The following is a 19,903-nucleotide window of genomic DNA, read 5'->3' as shown; positions in this document are numbered from 1 at the left end:
CCCCTTTACCCTGGTGTGGGCAGTGTGATGTTTTATAATAAGATATCTGTTATTCTAAGAACTGCCCTGATGTGACAACACATCATTTTCTATGTAGGGTAGACAATGTACTCTTTGGACCCATACTACCCTGTAAATATCATGTACAGCCTTGGGTTGAGCATAGGATGAAAATGTCATGCCAAAAAATTAATAACAAATTCTGCATGGAAAAGCAAATGATAAAAGAATGAAAAACATCTCCACTAGATGAAGCGTTGCTAAAATAGTAAAAGCGAAATGTAACTGTGAGATGGCACAGGCCTCAGGCCCACGTGTAAATGCTAAAACAACCTTGTGACACTTTTATTTTCACACCACCAGACGCTGATCTGAAGCTAGCTCTTTTCTCATTGAAGCCCTTATCTCTACTTAAAATTTGGTTTTCAGTGTGCAGAGAAAATGGTAACCCCCAAAATGACAGGTTTTAAGCTCTGTTATGACTGGTGCAAGCAAATGTCTGTGACAGATCCTCATCAGATTTACCTGTGGTGCCTGGTGTTGAGTCACAACTCTAAGGCATCCAGTGACTGCATGTTGAAGAATGCAAAAGCCAAATGAGACCACAAGGCAAAACTCTACATCACAACGAGTCTGGTCAAAGTTGAATGTTCAGTCCTGTTTGAAAGGGAGGAGTCGCAGGAATCATTCCAGGGATTGCCCTTCCTCTCTATCAAAGTTGTCGTGTGAGTCAAAGTAAAGGACATAAGTAATCCAAGTGGTAGTTGGCAACCTTCCTGCAACTCACATTCTCCTGAGAAGGCGTGAGGGCAGCACCATACATCGCGATCTTGCTTCCGAAAGTTGTTCAAACTTGGAGCCTATCCCGCAATTTGCTCCTGCACAACCTAAGTTTCTGGGCCGTCTGCCTCTCTTCAAAACAGATTGAAGAGTTCTGTGAGGTGGTACCTGGACTCTTTGGGTCCTTGCCACTCCCTCTGACATGCCTGTCATGGGGGGGGGCACAATTGAGAGATTCTCCTACTGGAAACCCACCACTGAATTGGTCCTTAGCGCTAGTTGGACCCTCCAAGTCCACCTTGTGGCCACCTCAGGCTCCAGTTCTGATTCTGCTTTTATTGCCACAATCCATTCTAGTTCCAGGGACTTTGATTCCGACCCCATCTCCACCAGAAGATGGTATCCCAGTTGTCCTCTCTGATGCCGAGTTGACACCGGTTTAACCTCGGCAGCAGTAGAGGCACCTCTCCCTCCACAGGACTTGCTACCTCCACAAAGACAAACTCAAACCATGCCTTCTCTGTTCGCCACTGTTTCAGACAATGACTAAGATACAACTGATAAGATTGGCCAGCCATATCAAGAGAATTTGTATGGTGACCTGCAGGAAGCTGGTGGCATTTATACTTCCCTTGAGTTGGGGCCCTTCTCACCCACTAACCTGCCACTGAAAAGAGTGCTTCTTATGCCATGGTAATGTATAGGTCAACCAAAGTCCTTGACCTCCAATTCTCTATCTTGGAGGGCAAGGCTAGAATTCTGACATAAGTCCTTAGTTGGGGCAAACATCCACTGAGCCCCTTTTTGCATTTTAGTGAGGCAGTTCCAGATACCTTCTTGGGAGCATGGGCCAAACCATGCTCTGGACCACTGGTCAACTGCCAGGTTGCTCGACGCCACCTACCGGCCCCAGGTGACTGTGCTTTTTTTTATTTCAGCACACCTCCCCTGAAAGCTTGGTGATGCAGGTGTCTACAAGCAGGACTAACAAAAACACATTCCCAACTACTACCCCCTGCTAGGTAGTCAAAATGGGTGGCAACATTTGGTAAGAGTCTTCTCATCTACCAGGTTGGTGCCTTGATCTGTAAATGCCAGCTGCCTCCTGCAGGGCTATTCCCATGTATTTATGGATTCCGTGGCCTGAAGTCCTCCCAGGTATTCCTGAAGATCTCTGTTCTGTCCTTATGCAGGCAACACAGGACAGTCATGACACGGCCAAGATCAAAATTTGTTGTGGCTTTGACACCACTGATTCCATCTGGCTGGCTGCTGGGACCAATGTCTCCATTTGTCACCATGCTTAGCTGCGATGAACCAGCTTTTCAGGTGAGGTCCAGTTGTCCCTCGTGGACCTGCCTCTTGATGGGACTCTCCTGTTTGGGAACAAGGCAGACTCTGCTCTTGAGTGATCCAAGGAGGGTAGGGCCACAGCATGCTCCCTGGGCTTATCTATCCAACCCTGCCAACCTCATCAGCCCTGCTGCTCCTTAATCAGCTTTTGCAGAAGTGCCTCATACAGCCAGCAAATCCCACCTTAACACTATGCCCAGCAGTTTTCTGGTCAAGGCCATAGTACTCTCCGCTCTCATGGTCAAGGTCAGTGGACCACAGAGTCCACTACTCCTCCTGCAGCCCCACCAGCCTAACCCCCTTAGGGGGCCCTTAGAGAAGCACGGCGGCCCAGTGGGAGGCAGGATCCAACAATTTTTGCTGGGTTGGTAGGCAATTAACATTGGACAAATGGGTCCTGAAAATTGTCAAGGGATCATTCCTACCTTTCCTTTTCATGCCGTTCTCCCAACAACTGGCAAAGGAAAATCTCTCCATTTTGTGGTACGATGTGTAAGACCTTTGGGGCATCTAGAGGATGTCCATACCGAAAGTAGGAAGTGGTTGTTATTCATTCTGCCGCCTGGTGCTCAAGAAATACAAAGGCGTCCATCCCAGTTTAGACCTTCTCCCTTTCAATGTCTTTCTCAGGAAAGAAAAAATCAAGATGCTCACACTACCCAGGTCTTGGCTTCCCTTGTGACTGGATGGTGGCGTTAGACCTGCAGGACGTATATTTCCATATTTCCGTCCTGCAGGCCCATCAACACTACTTGCGGTTTGTAGTGGGACAGGAGCATTTCTGGTTCGCTCTGCTTCCATTTAGTCTCACTAGTGCTCCACAGTGTTTACAATAGTGATGGCGGTGGTAGCAGCATTTCTGCAGAGATCTGGGGTTCCAGACTTCCTATACCTCGATTACTGGCTGTTGAAATCAGGCTTGCCACACACAGTCAACAACTACCTCCAGATGACAGCAAACTTCCTGTCATCTTTGGGGTTCACTATTAACATGCCAACATCACACCTGACTCCTTCTCAGGCACTGCCGTTATCGGAGCCATTTTGGACACTGTTTGGTTTCTTGCCTTTCTCCTGGGAAAAAGTGTCCAGGATACTCAAACTGTGACACGATCTTTCAACCCTAGGCCTGGATTATCCTGTTGGTCAAGCACACCATGTGGCATCTGCAGGCTTTGCAGTGTGATCTGAAGTCTCTATAGGCCCAGCAGCAATGAGATTGCTCCAATCATGTTCAGATTTTTAGAGGAGGTTGCAAAAGATCTTCAGTGTTGGGTTGCTAGATCGCGGTTTGGTCAGCAGCAGAAATCTCTCCCTTTCCAGAGCTGACAGTGGTGACCAATGCATCCCTTCTGAGCTGGAGTGGCAATCTTGGGAGTGGAGATCAGAGGCCTCTGCTCTTCGGCAGAGTTGTGACTCCATATCAACCTTCTTGAGCTGAGGGATATCTATTTGGAATTGAAGGCTTTCCTTCCATCCTTTAAGTGGAGACTTACAGAGGTGCTTACAAACAAAACCACAGCGATGTGGTACTAATGCAACAAGGATCGCGGAATGGGGCTCATGGACCCTATGCCAAGAGACCCTGCACTCATGGTAGTGGCAGGATCATCATGGAATTGTTTCTGCTGGTAAACCACCTGGCAGGTTCATTGAATGCCAGGACTGACAACCACAACCATTAGCGCCTAGCAAATCATGAGTGTCAGTTACTCCCAGAGGTGGTGAAGGGTCTCCTGCAAATGGGACACATATGTTTGCCACTGCCAAAAACATGCAATGCAAGCAATTCTGTGCATTGGAGTTCCCAGGGTGCCTCGAGTGGAACTCTGGACTCCTGTGTTCCTTTGTGCTAATACCACCTCTGCCCGAGTTATCAAGATGATCAGGGTGGACAGGGCCCAAGTCAACCTAGTGGCTGTGGCGTGGGCACAGAGGCTATTGTATCCAGAAATCCTGGGCTTGAACATCTGTCCCCTGATCAAACTGCCCCTCCAGGAGGATCTGCTGTTGCAGCAGCAGTATACTGCAGTCAGGCCTTCATACTCTAAAATTTCATGCTTGGAGATTGAATGGCAGCAGCGAAACACCTTCAACCTTCCTCCAGAAATGATTGATGTCTTTGTGGCAGCGAGGGGTCCCTCGACCAAAAACTGTCTATACCAGTTGTTGGAAAACCAAATTGTGGCTTGGGGTGGTGCTTGGCAGATAGACTTTTTCCACGCAAAGCTGTCAGGCATTTTGTTGTATGTTTTGTCCCTGGTGTGGCAAGGCTTTGCTCTGGGCACAGTTAAAGGGTACCTTTTTGCTCTTTCTGCCTTTTTGCAGTTGCTAGATCATCCCTCATTGTTTAAGTCTCCAGCAAGGTTACACTTTCTCAAAGGTCTACAACATTTGTTTCCTTCCTCTTTCTATGTCATGCCACAGTGACCTTAACTTGGTCCTCACTTTTCTGAGGTGCACTCCTTTTGAGTTGCTTCACGACTGTTCCTTGTGGCTTCTGACCCTCAGGACATTATTCCTTGTCACCATAACATTGGTGTGGCTTACGAGTGAGCTTTAGGCTCTCTGTGAAACCCAATGTACATTGCCTTCTTCCCAGATAAGCAGATTTTGTGGATACTGGCATCCTAAAGTTGTGATGCTGTCCCACATGGTCGAAACACCACTTTGCTGCATTCTAAAGTCTGCCTCACCCCTTTAAGGAGGAGGAGAGACTCCACCGTTTGGACTCCTGGGGCTAGATATATCAACATACCAATTTGCGATTCTCTAATAGCGATTTTTAAGAAATCGCTATTTCTGAATCGCCAAATGGTATGTATCATATGTGCGATTCGGTAATAGCGATTTCTAAAAAATCGCAAATGCTATTACCGTATCGCAAATTGCGATGCAGGCCCCATTCGCACCTATGGCCCATATTTCTGATTTTTTTTGCATTTCCCAAATTGCAAATTCCTAACTGGAATTCGTAATTTGGGAAATGCAAAACCCAGGGTGCTGGGGGCCTAAGGCCCCCTCTGCCGCACCCCAATACATTTTTTAAGGACATGTAATGCACACAAAGGGGCATGTGTGCATTACATGTCATTTTTAAAAATGCATTTTTCATGCATTTTTAAAATTTGCACATGCTTACCACCAAGTTCAATTTGGTGGTAATAGCGATTCCTTAATGCCCAATTCACATTAAGGAAAAGCTTGATACATGTGGTTTAGAAATCGCAAATAAGGATTCCTTATTTGCGATTTCTTATTTAGAGAATCTCTAAACGGGCTCGCAATTTTAAGGTATCGCTATTCACTGTTTGCGAATACAAAAACGCTTGATACATCTAGCCCCAAAAGAGCTCTAGGCTTTTAAGTTTATTGTACCAAAGAATATTGAACGGAGATCAACTCTTTGTGGCATTCTCTGAAGCGAAAAAAGGCAAGGCTGTGCAGAAGAACAATATTGCAGCTGGATTGTGCTCTGCATTAAGATCTGTTATGCATTAGATAAAAAGCAGCCTCTGTAAGGACTGCATGGTGATTCTACCAAGGCCTGCTACCGCTGCATTTGCACATGAAGTTCCTGTCCTGGACATTTGCCAGATGGCTATATGGGCATCCCTCCATATGTTCATGAAGCACTATTGTCAGGTTTACCAAGAGGTACATTATGCCAGTTTGGCCCTGCAGGACTTTCTAATTAGTGTCTGTTCACAGGCCCACCTCCAAATGGGTACTGCTTTGATACCTATTCAAAAGGTGAGGAATCTGTGGCTTGAAGTCTCTAAGGAAAAACAAGTTAGTTACCTGCAATAAAGCTCTTCATGGTAGAGACTCTAGCCGCAGGTTCCTCCCTCACTTCCTATCCTCCCTGTTCTGTGATTGGATGCTATCCATTAATAAGATCCCAAGTGTAGAAATCGGCACACCAGTAATATCAATTTTCTTCCAGGGCTTTGTGTCTGGGGGTGAAGATGGTCTCAAAAGCAATTGACGCCAGCGTTCAGGAGTGGGGCCTAAATGTAATTTCCGGAAAAGGACAGCATCCATGCAGAGCACTACGATGTTGCCTACAACCACACATAGGTGCTGCTAAAATGTTTCCAGATCCAGTCTGATGCCTATGGAATATTCAAAAGGTAAGGAATCTAAGACTAGATAGAGTCTCTACCAGAAATATTGTTACGGAAGGTAAGTCACTTGTTTAGCACAGTACACAGGTTATCAGACCACTGCTCTGAGCAAAAAAACATAGACTGTTGTACACATAAAACTAAAGCAGCTACCTACCCTATTGAGTAGAGAGATTTTGGTGCATAAAGATTTTTCGACGATTATGTTGACTTTAGGTCTCTAGGTTCTACGTTTCTAATGTATGTATACTTTTTGTTTCTTAAAATTATATGTTTAATAAACGTATTTCTTTTTTTTCCGTAACAAACAAAGGATGACGAGTTGCATTTTTTTACCTGAATAATAACCCACTCGACTTGTTCTGTTGTAAATTAGATTGCTTTAAAGCGCCTCTGGTATTAAGAACTAAGGGCTGTTGTCAACTGGCCAGTTAATTCACACATAACTGCTTATTTCTCTACATCTGTACAACACCTTGACTGTTATCTTTATACTTTCGTTTACAAAAGGCTATTTTGAGTTAAAACTAACACATCAAACTGTCTGGGCTATATTTTCAGAACATACAAAGTAGAATGGTGTTACACTGACACTTCCTCTTTACATTCAGCAAAGAAAATATGTAAGGAAATTATACAGATATATCTAATTGTAAGAGTAGTAACTTCCAAATGTTTGTCAGTAACTGAATGTCTTTCTTTTTCAGGCAGCTGATGGATTTCTTTTTGTTGTTGGTTGTGACAGAGGAAAGATTTTGTTTGTTTCTGAATCCGTTTTCAAGATCCTCAACTACAGCCAGGTATTGTATGTTATTGGATCCGTGTGAATATCTCACGCATGAGTACAAATATTCTAAAAGCATTACTGATACTCCAAATTAAATTGAAAAATGTTTTTGTGTTGATTAATGCTAGCTGTATATTCAGATTTAACCAATCCTTTGAATGCACATAACTACTGAAAGTACAGGATTTTCCGATTACATTTGGCAAAAACATCAAAAATCATATTGCATTCCACACCAGCAGTATGGCATGGACATAAATGCATTTCACTGAAGTTTCAGTTGTATTGTAAAGAAATCATACAATAATTGAGTTCATGTCGAGTGCTACGTGCTCTGTAAGGTAATGGTTACCCTACAATTCACCATTAATGAAATATAAATAATAAAAGTTTTTATTTCAACATTTTATTTTTGTTTTACAGCCAACAGTTAGGTTTGGATACAATATATATTCTTGCAGTTTATTCATTTAGTTATAAATTCTTCATGATTAGTGACAATAATTCTATACGACGTTGACACTGGATGAGCAAATAAATATGGAAAAGATAATCTCTTAAGCGAATGCATGTACAGCCAAAACGTGTTTAAGGAAAAAGTAAATATACAATCATAATTAACAAAATTTCATTCATAGTTGATAACTTAGTATAGTTAGCATGTAATCTGAGAGTAAAAGAATATTGATCCAAAAAATCGTTAGTTGCAATTATCAGCGTTTACTATTTTTTCGTGATCTGACATGGAAAAATAGAAATTACTACCACAATTTCAAATCTAACGCTGCACGTTACATAACAAAAACAATCTTTTTTTATTACAAAATCAAGGCTAAATACTACATTACATATCAGAGAAGAATTTACGAGGACAAAAAAATAGATAAATATGTGTGGATCATGGTTTGTTTCATATAATAAACACACTTGCATTATTAACATTTTACTGAACTTCGTCACCTCACACTGCAACCACTAGACCATGAAGTGTTCCTCTGAATGTCTAGCGTTTAGCACAATTACATTTGAAAAATTCCCTTCTTACCAGAGGAACCAGGAGCATCTGGTCTCCAGTTCTGTCTTTGGTTACCTTTTACTTTTAACGTTTGATTCTGCTTCCCTCAGCAGCTATCTTCGCCCACCTTCCCTGCTTTGCTTGATGTGTAGTGCCTTTGTAACACTACTGCAGGTGTGCAGCCTGTCCTCATCTGCCAGTGGCAGCTCCTGCTCCTCACCCCAGGCTTGCCTATAATACTTCACCTATTTATTTTAATCCAAGCTCTGACCTATTTGCTCTCTGCTGGCCTTCCTTCTTAGACCAACACCTATGTTTGTAGGTTAAATATTCTCATTGGCAAACCTTGTTAAAGAAATGGTCTAGTGTGGCCCTTGTTGAGGCAACACCTCCAGACGTCTCTTTGTTTTGCTGTGATCATAAGGGAGAGAAACGCGGCAGTAAAGTAGCTATCCACCAAACTCTAAATCAAGTCCTAGTTCTGATGTGTTGCTATCAAAATATTCCTAGAACCGTAAGTTACTCTTTCTTTTTAGTTAATTCGCAGACCCATAGGCAACCTTTCATCCTTCATTTGTTATTTCACAGATGTTCCTGCCTCTTTTCAAATGTCTCAAATACTCCTATTTTCTTAGGATATTTTAAATAGTATCTGGAAAATGTTCAGGTTTAATATAGCCACAATTTCATCTCCCTGGTTCAAGCCCGTTCCCAGCGACTCTTCATCAGTAGTGGCACCCATATTGCAGGCCACTTGCTTGATTTATTGATGTCCTCTGACAACACTAAACCTAAGTAGTTTTGAATCCACTCTAGGTGAATAAGCAGACCATTAGAATGTTTATTTTTCAGAACCTCGTCTTGGTTCAATTAATCTCTTTGAGTGCAAGCATGCGACTAAAGGAGTTGAACACTGGTAGTGAAGGGATGATAACTCAAACTAAAAAGGCAAATAAAGAAACTCCTTGAGATTGTCAATGTAAGTGATTCACCTTAGCTCACTCACAGTAATAGTCTGCTAGAACTGCGGACACTCAAAGTAAACAAAAATAAACTTTTAAAATCATAACTGAACTACAGGGAGTGCAGAATTATTAGGCAAATGAGTATTTTGACCACATCATCCTCTTTATGCATGTTGTCTTACTCCAAGCTGTATAGGCTCGAAAGCCTACTACCAATTAAGCATATTAGGTGATGTGCATCTCTGTAATGAGAAGGGGTGTGGTCTAATGACATCAACACCCTATATCAGGTGTGCATAATTATTAGGCAACTTCCTTTCCTTTGGCAAAATGGGTCAAAAGAAGGACTTGACAGGCTCAGAAAAGTCAAAAATAGTGAGATATCTTGCAGAGGGATGCAGCACTCTTAAAATTGCAAAGCTTCTGAAGCGTGATCATCGAACAATCAAGCGTTTCATTCAAAATAGTCAACAGGGTCGCAAGAAGCGTGTGGAAAAACCAAGGCGCAAAATAACTGCCCATGAACTGAGAAAAGTCAAGCGTGCAGCTGCCACGATGCCATTTGCCACCAGTTTGGCCATATTTCAGAGCTGCAACATCACTGGAGTGCCCAAAAGCACAAGGTGTGCAATACTCAGAGACATGGCCAAGGTAAGAAAGGCTGAAAGACGACCACCACTGAACAAGACACACAAGCTGAAACGTCAAGACTGGGCCAAGAAATATCTCAAGACTGATTTTTCTAAGGTTTTATGGACTGATGAAATGAGAGTGAGTCTTGATGGGCCAGATGGATGGGCCCGTGGCTGGATTGGTAAAGGGCAGAGAGCTCCAGTCCGACTCAGACGCCAGCAAGGTGGAGGTGGAGTACTGGTTTGGGCTGGTATCATCAAAGATGAGCTTGTGGGGCCTTTTCGGGTTGAGGATGGAGTCAAGCTCAACTCCCAGTCCTACTGCCAGTTCCTGGAAGACACCTTCTTCAAGCAGTGGTACAAGAAGAAGTCTGCATCCTTCAAGAAAAACATGATTTTCATGCAGGACAATGCTCCATCACATGCGTCCAAGTACTACACAGCGTGGCTGGCAAGAAGGGGTATAAAAGAAGGAAATCAAATGACATGGCCTCCTTGTTCACCTGATCTGAACCCCATTGAGAACCTGTGGTCCATCATCAAATGTGAGATTTACAAGGAGGGAAAACAGTACACCTCTCTGAACAGTGTCTGGGAGGCTGTGGTTGCTGCTGCACGCAATGTTGATGGTGAACAGATCAAAACACTGACAGAATCCATGGATGGCAGGCTTTTGAGTGTCCTTGCAAAGAAAGGTGGCTATATTGGTCACTGATTTGTTTTTGTTTTGTTTTTGAATGTCAGAAATGTATATTTGTGAATGTTGAGATGTTATATTGGTTTCACTGGTAATAATAAATAATTGAAATGGGTATATATTTGTTTTTTGTTAAGTTGCCTAATAATTATGCACAGTAATAGTCACCTGCACACACAGATATCCCCCTAACATAGCTAAAACTAAAAACAAACTAAAAACTACTTCCAAAAATATTCAGCTTTGATATTAATGAGTTTTTTGGGTTCATTGAGAACATGGTTGTTGTTCAATAATAAAATTAATCCTCAAAAATACAACTTGCCTAATAATTCTGCACTCCCTGTATCGTCCACCTCACATCTCTCTCAATCTGCCTCGGCTTCACAATCCTTTTGTGATCAATGTGATTAATTATTCCCTTATATAGATGAAGCCTTTGGACATTATTTCCAGTGAATTTGATCAATCTCAAATTCTGCTCAACCCAGTCACTGTGGAAACTGCTTTGTGGGAAAAAATGTAATCTTTGATATTCTGCCAGTCATTGGACAGATTCTCAGTAGCCGCTGCTCAGGCTTCCCTGTTGCTCCTATCCCAGTGTCATTCCTATATTCTCTTAAGGACATTCTTCTCACACCCCATTCAGGCATCTTTAACTCTTCACTTGTCTCTGGAGCAATACTCTGTTCCTTTCAACAGAGCATGACAATCCCCTCCTGAAAAGAATAGTCATGGCGGCCATCAAATTACTGGCAGATCACTCTTTTGCCTGAGATCTAAAGCATTGGAGCTTATGGTCCTCAAACAACTCTGCTAATTTTTAGGACCTTCTGGTGTTGAGGATGACACTAAAGTCAGCTCCCACCCCAATGATTTTGCAGAGTTAGTCATTACAGGTGGTTTTGATGGCCTCTGCCTTGCTGAAGATGTCAATAGTGTTAATTCCCTGATTTTATTGGATCTATCAGCCATGTCTGACACTGTCAACCACAATCGTCTGCTACTTGAAATACAGAAATCTGGTATTGGAGACACTATTCTCAATTGATGTAAGTGTTTTATTTCCATCTGTATTGGCACAATATTCTGCACTTCCCTCTATATCTTTAGCCTTTGCATGCTCTGTTACGACCTTCTTTGTTTCCCTCGTTTTAAACTTTATTTCTATGCCGGTGAAACCTAACTACTTGTGAGGTAGTCTGGTAATTTTTCTGATGAGCTGTTTGCAAGGTGGCATTGTGGAAATTCAGATATTGATACCCACATTGACTGTTGCTCAAAGCAACAAAGATTCTGGTAGTTAGCTGATACTCTGGTCCATGGTATTATCTTTTCAGGTCACTTGGCTTTGTCACCCATCATTAGCTTTCTTCGATTGTTAAAATGTTAGGTATTATAATTTACTCTAGTCTGCACACACCTTCCCAGGTTTCTACAGTAATCTCATCATGTACTGTCCACATGCATAAAATGAGCAACATTGTATCCCTTCTGACTTCTGATGACTGTTGTTGCTGTTGAGTCAGACACAACTTGATTATTGTCAGAGTGTGTAGCTTGGTATAAATTTTTCCTCTTTGGCCTGATTGTAGTTAGTTAAAAATCAAGCAGCCCATTTTGCTATCCTTTCCCCTCTCCCCTTTTCTTTGCCTACTTGAGTTGCTAGAGTGTGTTTGTGTGTGTTTTTTTTTTAAATTGTTTTTTTATATAAAGTATTGTCGATAGGGCACTCTCAGCAACCGCTCAGAAATTCATATGAAGTGCTTACTTCCTTGTTTTCCCCTCAGATCCGGTCATTAGTTGGACAGTCCTTACAGACATTGCAAAACCAGATATAGATGCAGCAGCCAAACCTTTTCTGTCCTTTGACCTTCCTACCTTCCTTTGGTTCCACCATCAAACGCCCATCGCAGACAACCCTCTTAATACCAAATAGGTCTATGCAATGTGTGTACCTAGACCATTTTGGTCCCCTGAATTTAGATGGTGCATTCAAACACATTCTACTTGCAGTAGGCTCTTGCTCCAGATTCCTATGAGTGTGGCCACAGCAATCAGCTGATGCTCGAACTGTTATTAAAGATTTTCAAGTCTTTATCAAGACATATGCAGTCGCAGCATTCCACTTGGAACAGGGACCTGTTTTTGCCTCCAGGGCATACAGGACCATCATGGGAACAATGGATGTCACGATGCATTATTCTTCACCCTACCATCCTGAGGAAAATTCAGTAGTGGAAAGAAAAAAAATGGATTTTACAGATAGAGTACTAGGCTCAGGTTCTAGTTGGATCCATCATGTGTATGGAGTCCAGAGAACATTAAACAATCTGCCCTTAAGATCTTTGGGAGGCCATACACCCTATGAAGTCCTGTTCGGCATCCCTATTTACGTCCCACATCTTGATGGCCCTGGCATGATGTCTGCAGAAACACCTTTTGACGTAAATAAACCTGCAACTGTCTTGCAGGAATTACAACAGTTCTGTGATGAACATTCATCAGTACATGCCGCCACTTTGGGAATTAGGGATTCAACAACATCCACATGTTGGGTTCCAAACATTAGGGACCTAGTCGGAGAAAAGATAGCTGTGAAAAAGGAATTTGGCCTATCCTGCCGCAGACCAGTGCCTATTCTTGGAATAAAAGGAAAAATAATTGTTATTCTACCTCCACTGCCTGTCTCCAAAGGCAACCGCTTTATCTCTATTGGTCACAGTGTGATCAGGCCATCAATCAAATAAAGTTGCATAATGTGGTTGATCTTGCACAGTAGACTGCACAGTAGACTGTGAGGATTCCTGGGTCCTTCCCTTGTCTTGCTCACTGCAATACAGGAGATACTTCTTCAATCATTAAACACTGCGGAAATTATTTCCTTCATGTGGGGGAGGGTGGAGAATGAAGTTTCTGTATTCCAGTTACGGCTACATCCACTAGAAAAGGCAAAATGTTAATCTGAAATTTACACTCGCAACAAAAACAGATGGGATTGTCTTCAACTAATTCCTTTTGGATACATCTACCAGCTCTTTCTCGAGCCCTGGATCTAGTTTTTGCACAGACTGCTTTTAGTTATTTTGTTGATAATGATATTTCTTCAATTTCTTCAGCACCATCTATTGCATCATCACATGGTGCATGTAAGCTGGTTAACTGACCTAAATACAACTATTTGGTTTGTCCATAGTACTTTCTTTGGATTATATTGTCATTGCTTGCTTTCCTTCTACAGATTTGATTTGTTTTTGTCTTCTTTCGGCTGATGCATGCCCATTATCTTCCTGAATTCTCTGCTATTGAACTGGTGAGTGAGGGTTTAAAGCCTTATTTTTCTTCCCATAAAGTGTGAAGAGACTTTGGGGGTCATTCTGACCTCGGTGGTAAAAGGCGCTTACCGCCGGTCAGAAGACCGCCATAACACCGCCGCGGTCACGGTAAACCGCCACGGTCATTCTGACCCGCAACTGGCAAACCGCCAAAAACCCGACATCAACAAAAGTCCGCCACAGCAACGGCCAGCGCAAAACTGGCGATGACCAAACCTCCACCATCACGCCAACAGAAATACGCCCATGCCATTCCGACCCACAAATCCCCGCAGCGGTCTTTCAACCGCGGTATTCCATTGGCGGTACACACCGCCACGGTCAAAATACACACACCTTTACAAAACACATTGGACAATTCACAATACACACACCTGAGACACATACACACACCACTCCCACACACCCAATTAAATATAAAACACACACCCACATCACCCACAAACCCTTACGACCACAATTGCGACTGAAGGACAGAGAGAGACAGCACAGCATAGAGTAGACCATCACACAGAGGCAAATCACAACATCACCCACACAATTTCCACGCACAAAACACCATACACCACCACACTCACCACACTCTACAACACATACACCACCCCTCACCTCATCCACAACACCCCATGGCACCCCAAAGACACCCCAGGTTCTCTGACGCCGAACTCAGGGTCATGGTGGAGGAAATAGTTTGTGTAGAGCTCCAGCTCTTCGGGGCACAGGTGCAGCACACCACCATTGCCAGGAAGATGGAGCTATGGAGCAGAATAGTGGACAGGGTCAACGCTGTGGGACAGCATCCACGCAATCGGGACGACATCAGGAAGCGGTGGAACGACCTACGGGGGAAGGTGCGTTCCATGGTATCAAGGTACAACATCGCGGTACAGCGGACTGGCGGCGGACCCCCTCCTACTCCCCCAGAACTCACAGCATGGGAGGAGGAAGTCTTGCACATCCTGCATCCTGAGGGCCTCGCAGGAGTAGGCGGAGGAATGGACTCTGGTAAGTCAAATCTCCACTACTTCATTCCCCCCACCCCACCTGCATGCCAAATCATACCCCCACCCTCACCCCCACCCCCATCACACCAACTCCTTGCAAATGGCTCACCATCACAACCCACCCATCCCAAAAAACCTAGCCCTGCATGCCTCCCCAAAGCATGGACACCCATCACCAAAGCATGCCCACTGCACATACCCATCTCCCCCACAAGCCACCGTCACAAAAGACCCCACAAGGGAATGCCAGCACTGGGGTACACGGCCACCCACCCATTACACGAAATGGCACACACAGAAGCATTAACCATACTCTTATACCCCTGCAGGACCCGAACGCCACCACACCGCCCAAGGAGGGTCCAGAGATGTCCATCCCACCCCCAGAAGAGGCCCCCAGTGATGACAGCAACTCGGTCTCCCTGGACCCAGATGACCAGCCCGGCCCATCGGGGACCTCGGGACAGTCGGTTCCCCACAGACAGCCACAGGCTACAGCAGACCTAACCCCCTCTGGGAACACCAGCACAGCTCCCACCCAGCGGGCCCATGCCTCTGTCTCCAGGACACGTCAATCAGCGGTGTGTCCACCACTACAGGGCACCAAGGTTGACCCACCACCCCAACAACAACAGGTACCTGGGGGCAGTGGTAGTGGGCACACGGTCCAGGGGACAGAGGCCCAGGGAAACGGGGGAACTGGGAGGGCTGCTGTGCGACAGGGGGGGGACAGGCCCAGGGAACCGACTCTCCAAGAGGCCCTATCCTCCATCATGGGAGCATATCACCGCTCCCAGGAGACGATGGCTACGGTACTGGCCAGGTTCCAGGAGATCCAGGTACTGCAGGAGGAACAGTACATGGGGTTCAGAGAGGAACTGAGAAACCATGTGGCACCACAAAGGGCCCCTGTCACTAGCCTGGACCAGGAACAGCCTACCACCTCCGCCGGCGCTAGTGGACAGGAGGCCCCCACACAACGACAGGCCACCAGAACCCCACCTCCTGCAGAAGAAGAACCACCCCGCAAGCGGTACCTGAGATCTCACAAGAAGACAGAGTAGGATGCCAAGACCCCCGCCAGCAAACGATACCCCCTGATGTCATCCCACTGTCCCACATTGTCACCCTGTCCAAACTTAAACTACCCCTGCTCCATCCTTCCACAGGCATATGGCAATGCACCTCTGAGACTGAAAACTGGACTCTGCCATGGACATTACTCCACCATCACCCATCACCGTTTTACAATCATGTCCCTAAATTTAGCACTTTAATAAAATCACTTATTGCACTTAAAAAATCTGGAGTCTGCTTGTATTTTGAACAAATGTATTAGACATAACGGTGCCAAAATGTTCAGTTACATTGTGATGACAACATACCACTGTCACACAGCTGTAGTCCATGGGCAAACAAAGCAGAGGTCACGCAGTGGGGCCCACAGCTCTGAAAACGGAAGGGAAAGTCACAACTCAGTTAACAGGAACTGGGGGGAAACACAGACAGTAGAGAGGCAGGAGACTTTAAGTAAATGTAAAATGGCGGGGTTGATTTGTACCTGTGTGCTACTGAAAATACTGTTGTTTCACTGTGTCCCTGTTGTCAGTGTCGTCCCCGTCGTCTTCCTCCTCTTCACTCTCCACAGGCTCCACAGCTGCTACAACACCACCATCTGGACCATCCTCCTGCAGGAAAGGGACCTGGCGTCGCAAAGCCCAGGTTGTGAAGCATACAGCAGGCTACGATGATATGGCACTCCTTCTTTGGTGAGTACATTAGGGATCCACCTGTCATATGCAGGCACCTAAACCTGGCCTTCAGGAGGCCGAAGGTCCGCTCGATCACCCTCCTAGTCCGCCCATGGGCCTCATTGTACCGTTCCTCTGCCCTTGTCCTGGGATTCCTCACTGGGGTCAGTAGCCACGACAGGTTGGGGTAACCAGAGTCACCAATTAGCCACACACAGTGTCTCTGTAGCTGTTCCATCACGTAAGGGATGCTGCTATTTCGCATGATGTACGCGTCATGCACTGACCCAGGGAACTTTGCATTTACATGGGAGATGTACTGGTCAGCCAAACAGACCACCTGGACATTCATCGAATGATAACTTTTTCTGTTCCTGTACACCTGCTCACTTTCACTGGGGGGAACCAAAGCCACATGGGTCCCATCAATGGCACCAATGATGTTGGGGATATGGCCAAGGGCATAGAAATCACCCTTCACTGTAGCCAATTCGCCCACCTCAGGGAAAACAATGTATCTCCGCATGTATTTCATCAGGGCAGACAACACTCTGGACAAAACCTTAGAAAACATAGGCTGAGACATCCCTGATGATATGGCCACTGTTGTTTGGAATGATCCACTTGCCAAAAAATGGAGTACTGACAGAACCTGCACCAGAGGGGGAATCCCTGTGGGTTGGCGAATGGGGGACATCAGGTCTGGCTCCAGCTGGGCACACAGTTCCTGTATAGTGGCTCGGTCAAGTCTGTATGTCAGTATGACATGTCTTTCTTCCATTGTCGACAGGTCCACCAGTGGTCTGTACACAGGAACATTCCTCCATCTCCTCACAAGTCCCAGCGGACGGTGCCTAGGAAGGACAACATGGAGCACAGAGTCAAGCAACCCACAGGTACGTAACCACAGCTTGCACAGAACACGAATCGCTATGCATTGAATGGCTTGTATGAGTGGCAATGCAAGGCCTAGGCCTGTGTGACGCAGTACAAATTAAGCCATGTGGGCCCTTGAAATGGCAGCTGCCTGACCTGTGAAGTGTGACAATGGGATGTGAGGTCAATGCGCTGGCGTGGCACACCGTGGCGGTAGGCGGTTGAAGACCGCGGCGCAAAGCAGCATTGGTTAACATTGAACCCTATGGGTCTCAGGAGCCAATGATGATGTGCGCCGGCGGTCGCGGTACGCACCGCCGCGGTACGCACCGCCGCGGGCGTGACCGCCATCTTCTATCTGCTTAATCACTCGAGACCTGATCATCCACAGGAGAGGACCCATACTGCAAGTGCTGCTGTGACCTTGGTCTGGAAGATACAATGGCTGCTGTGACTGGGGAAAGGGCCCCTGCCTTCACATCTGAGGAATTGGAGAAACTTGTGGATGGGGTCCTCCCCCAGTATGCGGTACTCTACGGTCCTCCAGACCAACAGGTAAGTACACTGGGACCATGCTTTGTGGGCAATGCCTGTGTTGAGTGGGGTGGATGAAAGATGGTGGGGAGGGGAGCGAATGAGGCATGCATCGCACGACAGATGAGAGCATGTGCCATATGGCAAGGTTGGGGAGGGGGGGCCACTCACATTGACCATGCAGAAAATTATGTTTTTTTTTTCCCACCCTGTCCATGTCACATAGGTCAGCGCCCATCAGAAGATCGACATTTGGCGTGCCATCGCCAAGGACGTCCGGACCCTGGGGGTCCACAACAGACGCGGCACCCACTGCCGCAAGAGGTGGGAGGACATCCGCCGCGGGAGCAGGAAGACTGCGGAGGCTCTGCTGGGGATGGCCTCCCAACGTAGGAGGGGTGGCTCCCGTCAATTGACCCCCCTGATGTCCCGGATCCTGGCGGTGGCCTACCCCGATTTGGATGGGCGCGTGAGGACATCACAGCAGACACAAGGGGGTGAGTACCAGCACATTCTGCTATGTTAGCGCACAGTGGAGGTGTCTGGGTGGGGGAGGAGGGCTGTGGGTATCTCTAGGCCAGGGCGACTTCTGTAGGCTGGTCCCCTCCGTAAGGCATGGCCCTGTGCCCCCGCCCCCCACCTCTGTAGGGTGCTAAGTACAGCTATCCATGGGCCTGGGTCACCTATGTGTGCAGTTGTCGTCCATAGGCTTGTAGGCCAAGTCACAATAATTGAGTAGTGTACACCGAGTGCGCGGCGTAGTGCAGGGGGCTTCTGTGTCTGTCCTCTCCGCCAACGGTGTCGCCAATGCATGCACTCAACATGTCATTTTTTCTCCCCCCCCCCCTTTTTTGTGGTCTTCCTGTTCATGTGTGCATTAGCATCATCAGGCAGAGGAGAAGTGGCATCGGAGCACGAGGGAGTTGCATCTCACATGGCCCCGGAGGGCCATGCAACCGACTCTGAGTACACCAGTGAGACAGAGGGCGAGGGGAGCTCCACAACAGGGACCCGTGGAGACGTCAGCGACACAGACACGTCCTCGGAAGGGAGCTCCCTTGTGGTGGCGGCAACATCCGTGCCCACCGCTACAACAGGTACAGCCGCCACCCTGCGCACCAGCTCCGCCCTCCAAGCAGCCCCTCAGCGTTCGCCCCGTGCCCGCTCGGCCAGGAAGGCGGGCATCTCCTTCGCCCCAGGCACCTCAGGCCCTGCCCCAGTTACCCCTGCTGCCCTCAGTGAGGAGATCATTGACCTCCTCCAGACGCTCATTGATAGGCAGTCTACCCTTTTGAATGCCATCCAGGGGGTAGAAAGGGAGGTGCACCGGAGCAATGCATACCTGGAGGGCATTCATTCGGGTCAGGCTGCCCATCAGTTATCGTTCAGCGCTCTGGCCTCAGCACTGACGGCAGCCATTGTCCCTGTCTCCTGCCTCCCCCCTCCAATTTCCTCATCCCAGTCCCACTCCCCTGTTCCTCTGCCTATCCCAGCCACACCTACAGACCAGCCTGCACACACATCAACACCCAAGGGCAGCTCATCCACACATAAGCACCACAGATCACACAAGCATTCACACATGCAACATCCACATGCAGACATGCCAACAGCCACTGCCTCCTCTGTGTCCCCCTCCTCCTCGTCTCCCTCCTCCCTCCCTGTGACGTCTCCACTCACACCTGCATGCACACCACCATCAGCCAGTACGTCCATCACCAGCACACCCACCAGAACACTCCGCACACGTGCAGTCACCACCTCCACTGCCATTTACACGTCCCCTGTGTCCTCTCCCAGTGTGTCTGTCACCCCCTCTCCAAACCACACAAACGCAGGCAGCCACCCACCCAACAGCCATCCACCTCACGACAGCCTCCGTCACAAGCACCTGCACCCAAAGACAGCACACTTGACTCTCCTACAACCACATCCTCTTCCTCCACTCCCATACCCACTGCACCTACCCTTCCCACTGCTCCTAAAAAGTTTTTCCTCTCCAACTGAACCTCTTTGCATCACCTGACCCACCCCCTCCATCTCGTAA

The 19,903-nt window shown here is 46.6% G+C and overlaps 1 protein-coding gene across 5 annotated transcripts in view; it reads left to right on the top strand.

The window, feature by feature from the left end:
* Positions 1-19,903, top strand: part of BMAL1 (basic helix-loop-helix ARNT like 1) — a 573,964-nt gene that overhangs the window by 340,791 nt on the left and 213,270 nt on the right. For all 5 annotated transcript variants that reach the window (XM_069223570.1, XM_069223574.1, XM_069223572.1 and 2 more), the window contains one exon: positions 6,968-7,060. In XM_069223570.1, coding sequence (XP_069079671.1) covers positions 6,968-7,060 — 93 coding nt within the window. The remainder of the gene's footprint in view (positions 1-6,967; positions 7,061-19,903) is intronic.

Source organism: Pleurodeles waltl, chromosome 3_1 (genome assembly GCF_031143425.1).
Source record: "Pleurodeles waltl isolate 20211129_DDA chromosome 3_1, aPleWal1.hap1.20221129, whole genome shotgun sequence".
NCBI classification, from domain to species: Eukaryota; Metazoa; Chordata; class Amphibia; order Caudata; family Salamandridae; genus Pleurodeles; species Pleurodeles waltl.
The sequence above is the reverse complement of the archived record's forward strand: the minus strand, read 5'-3'. Positions and strand labels throughout refer to the sequence as shown.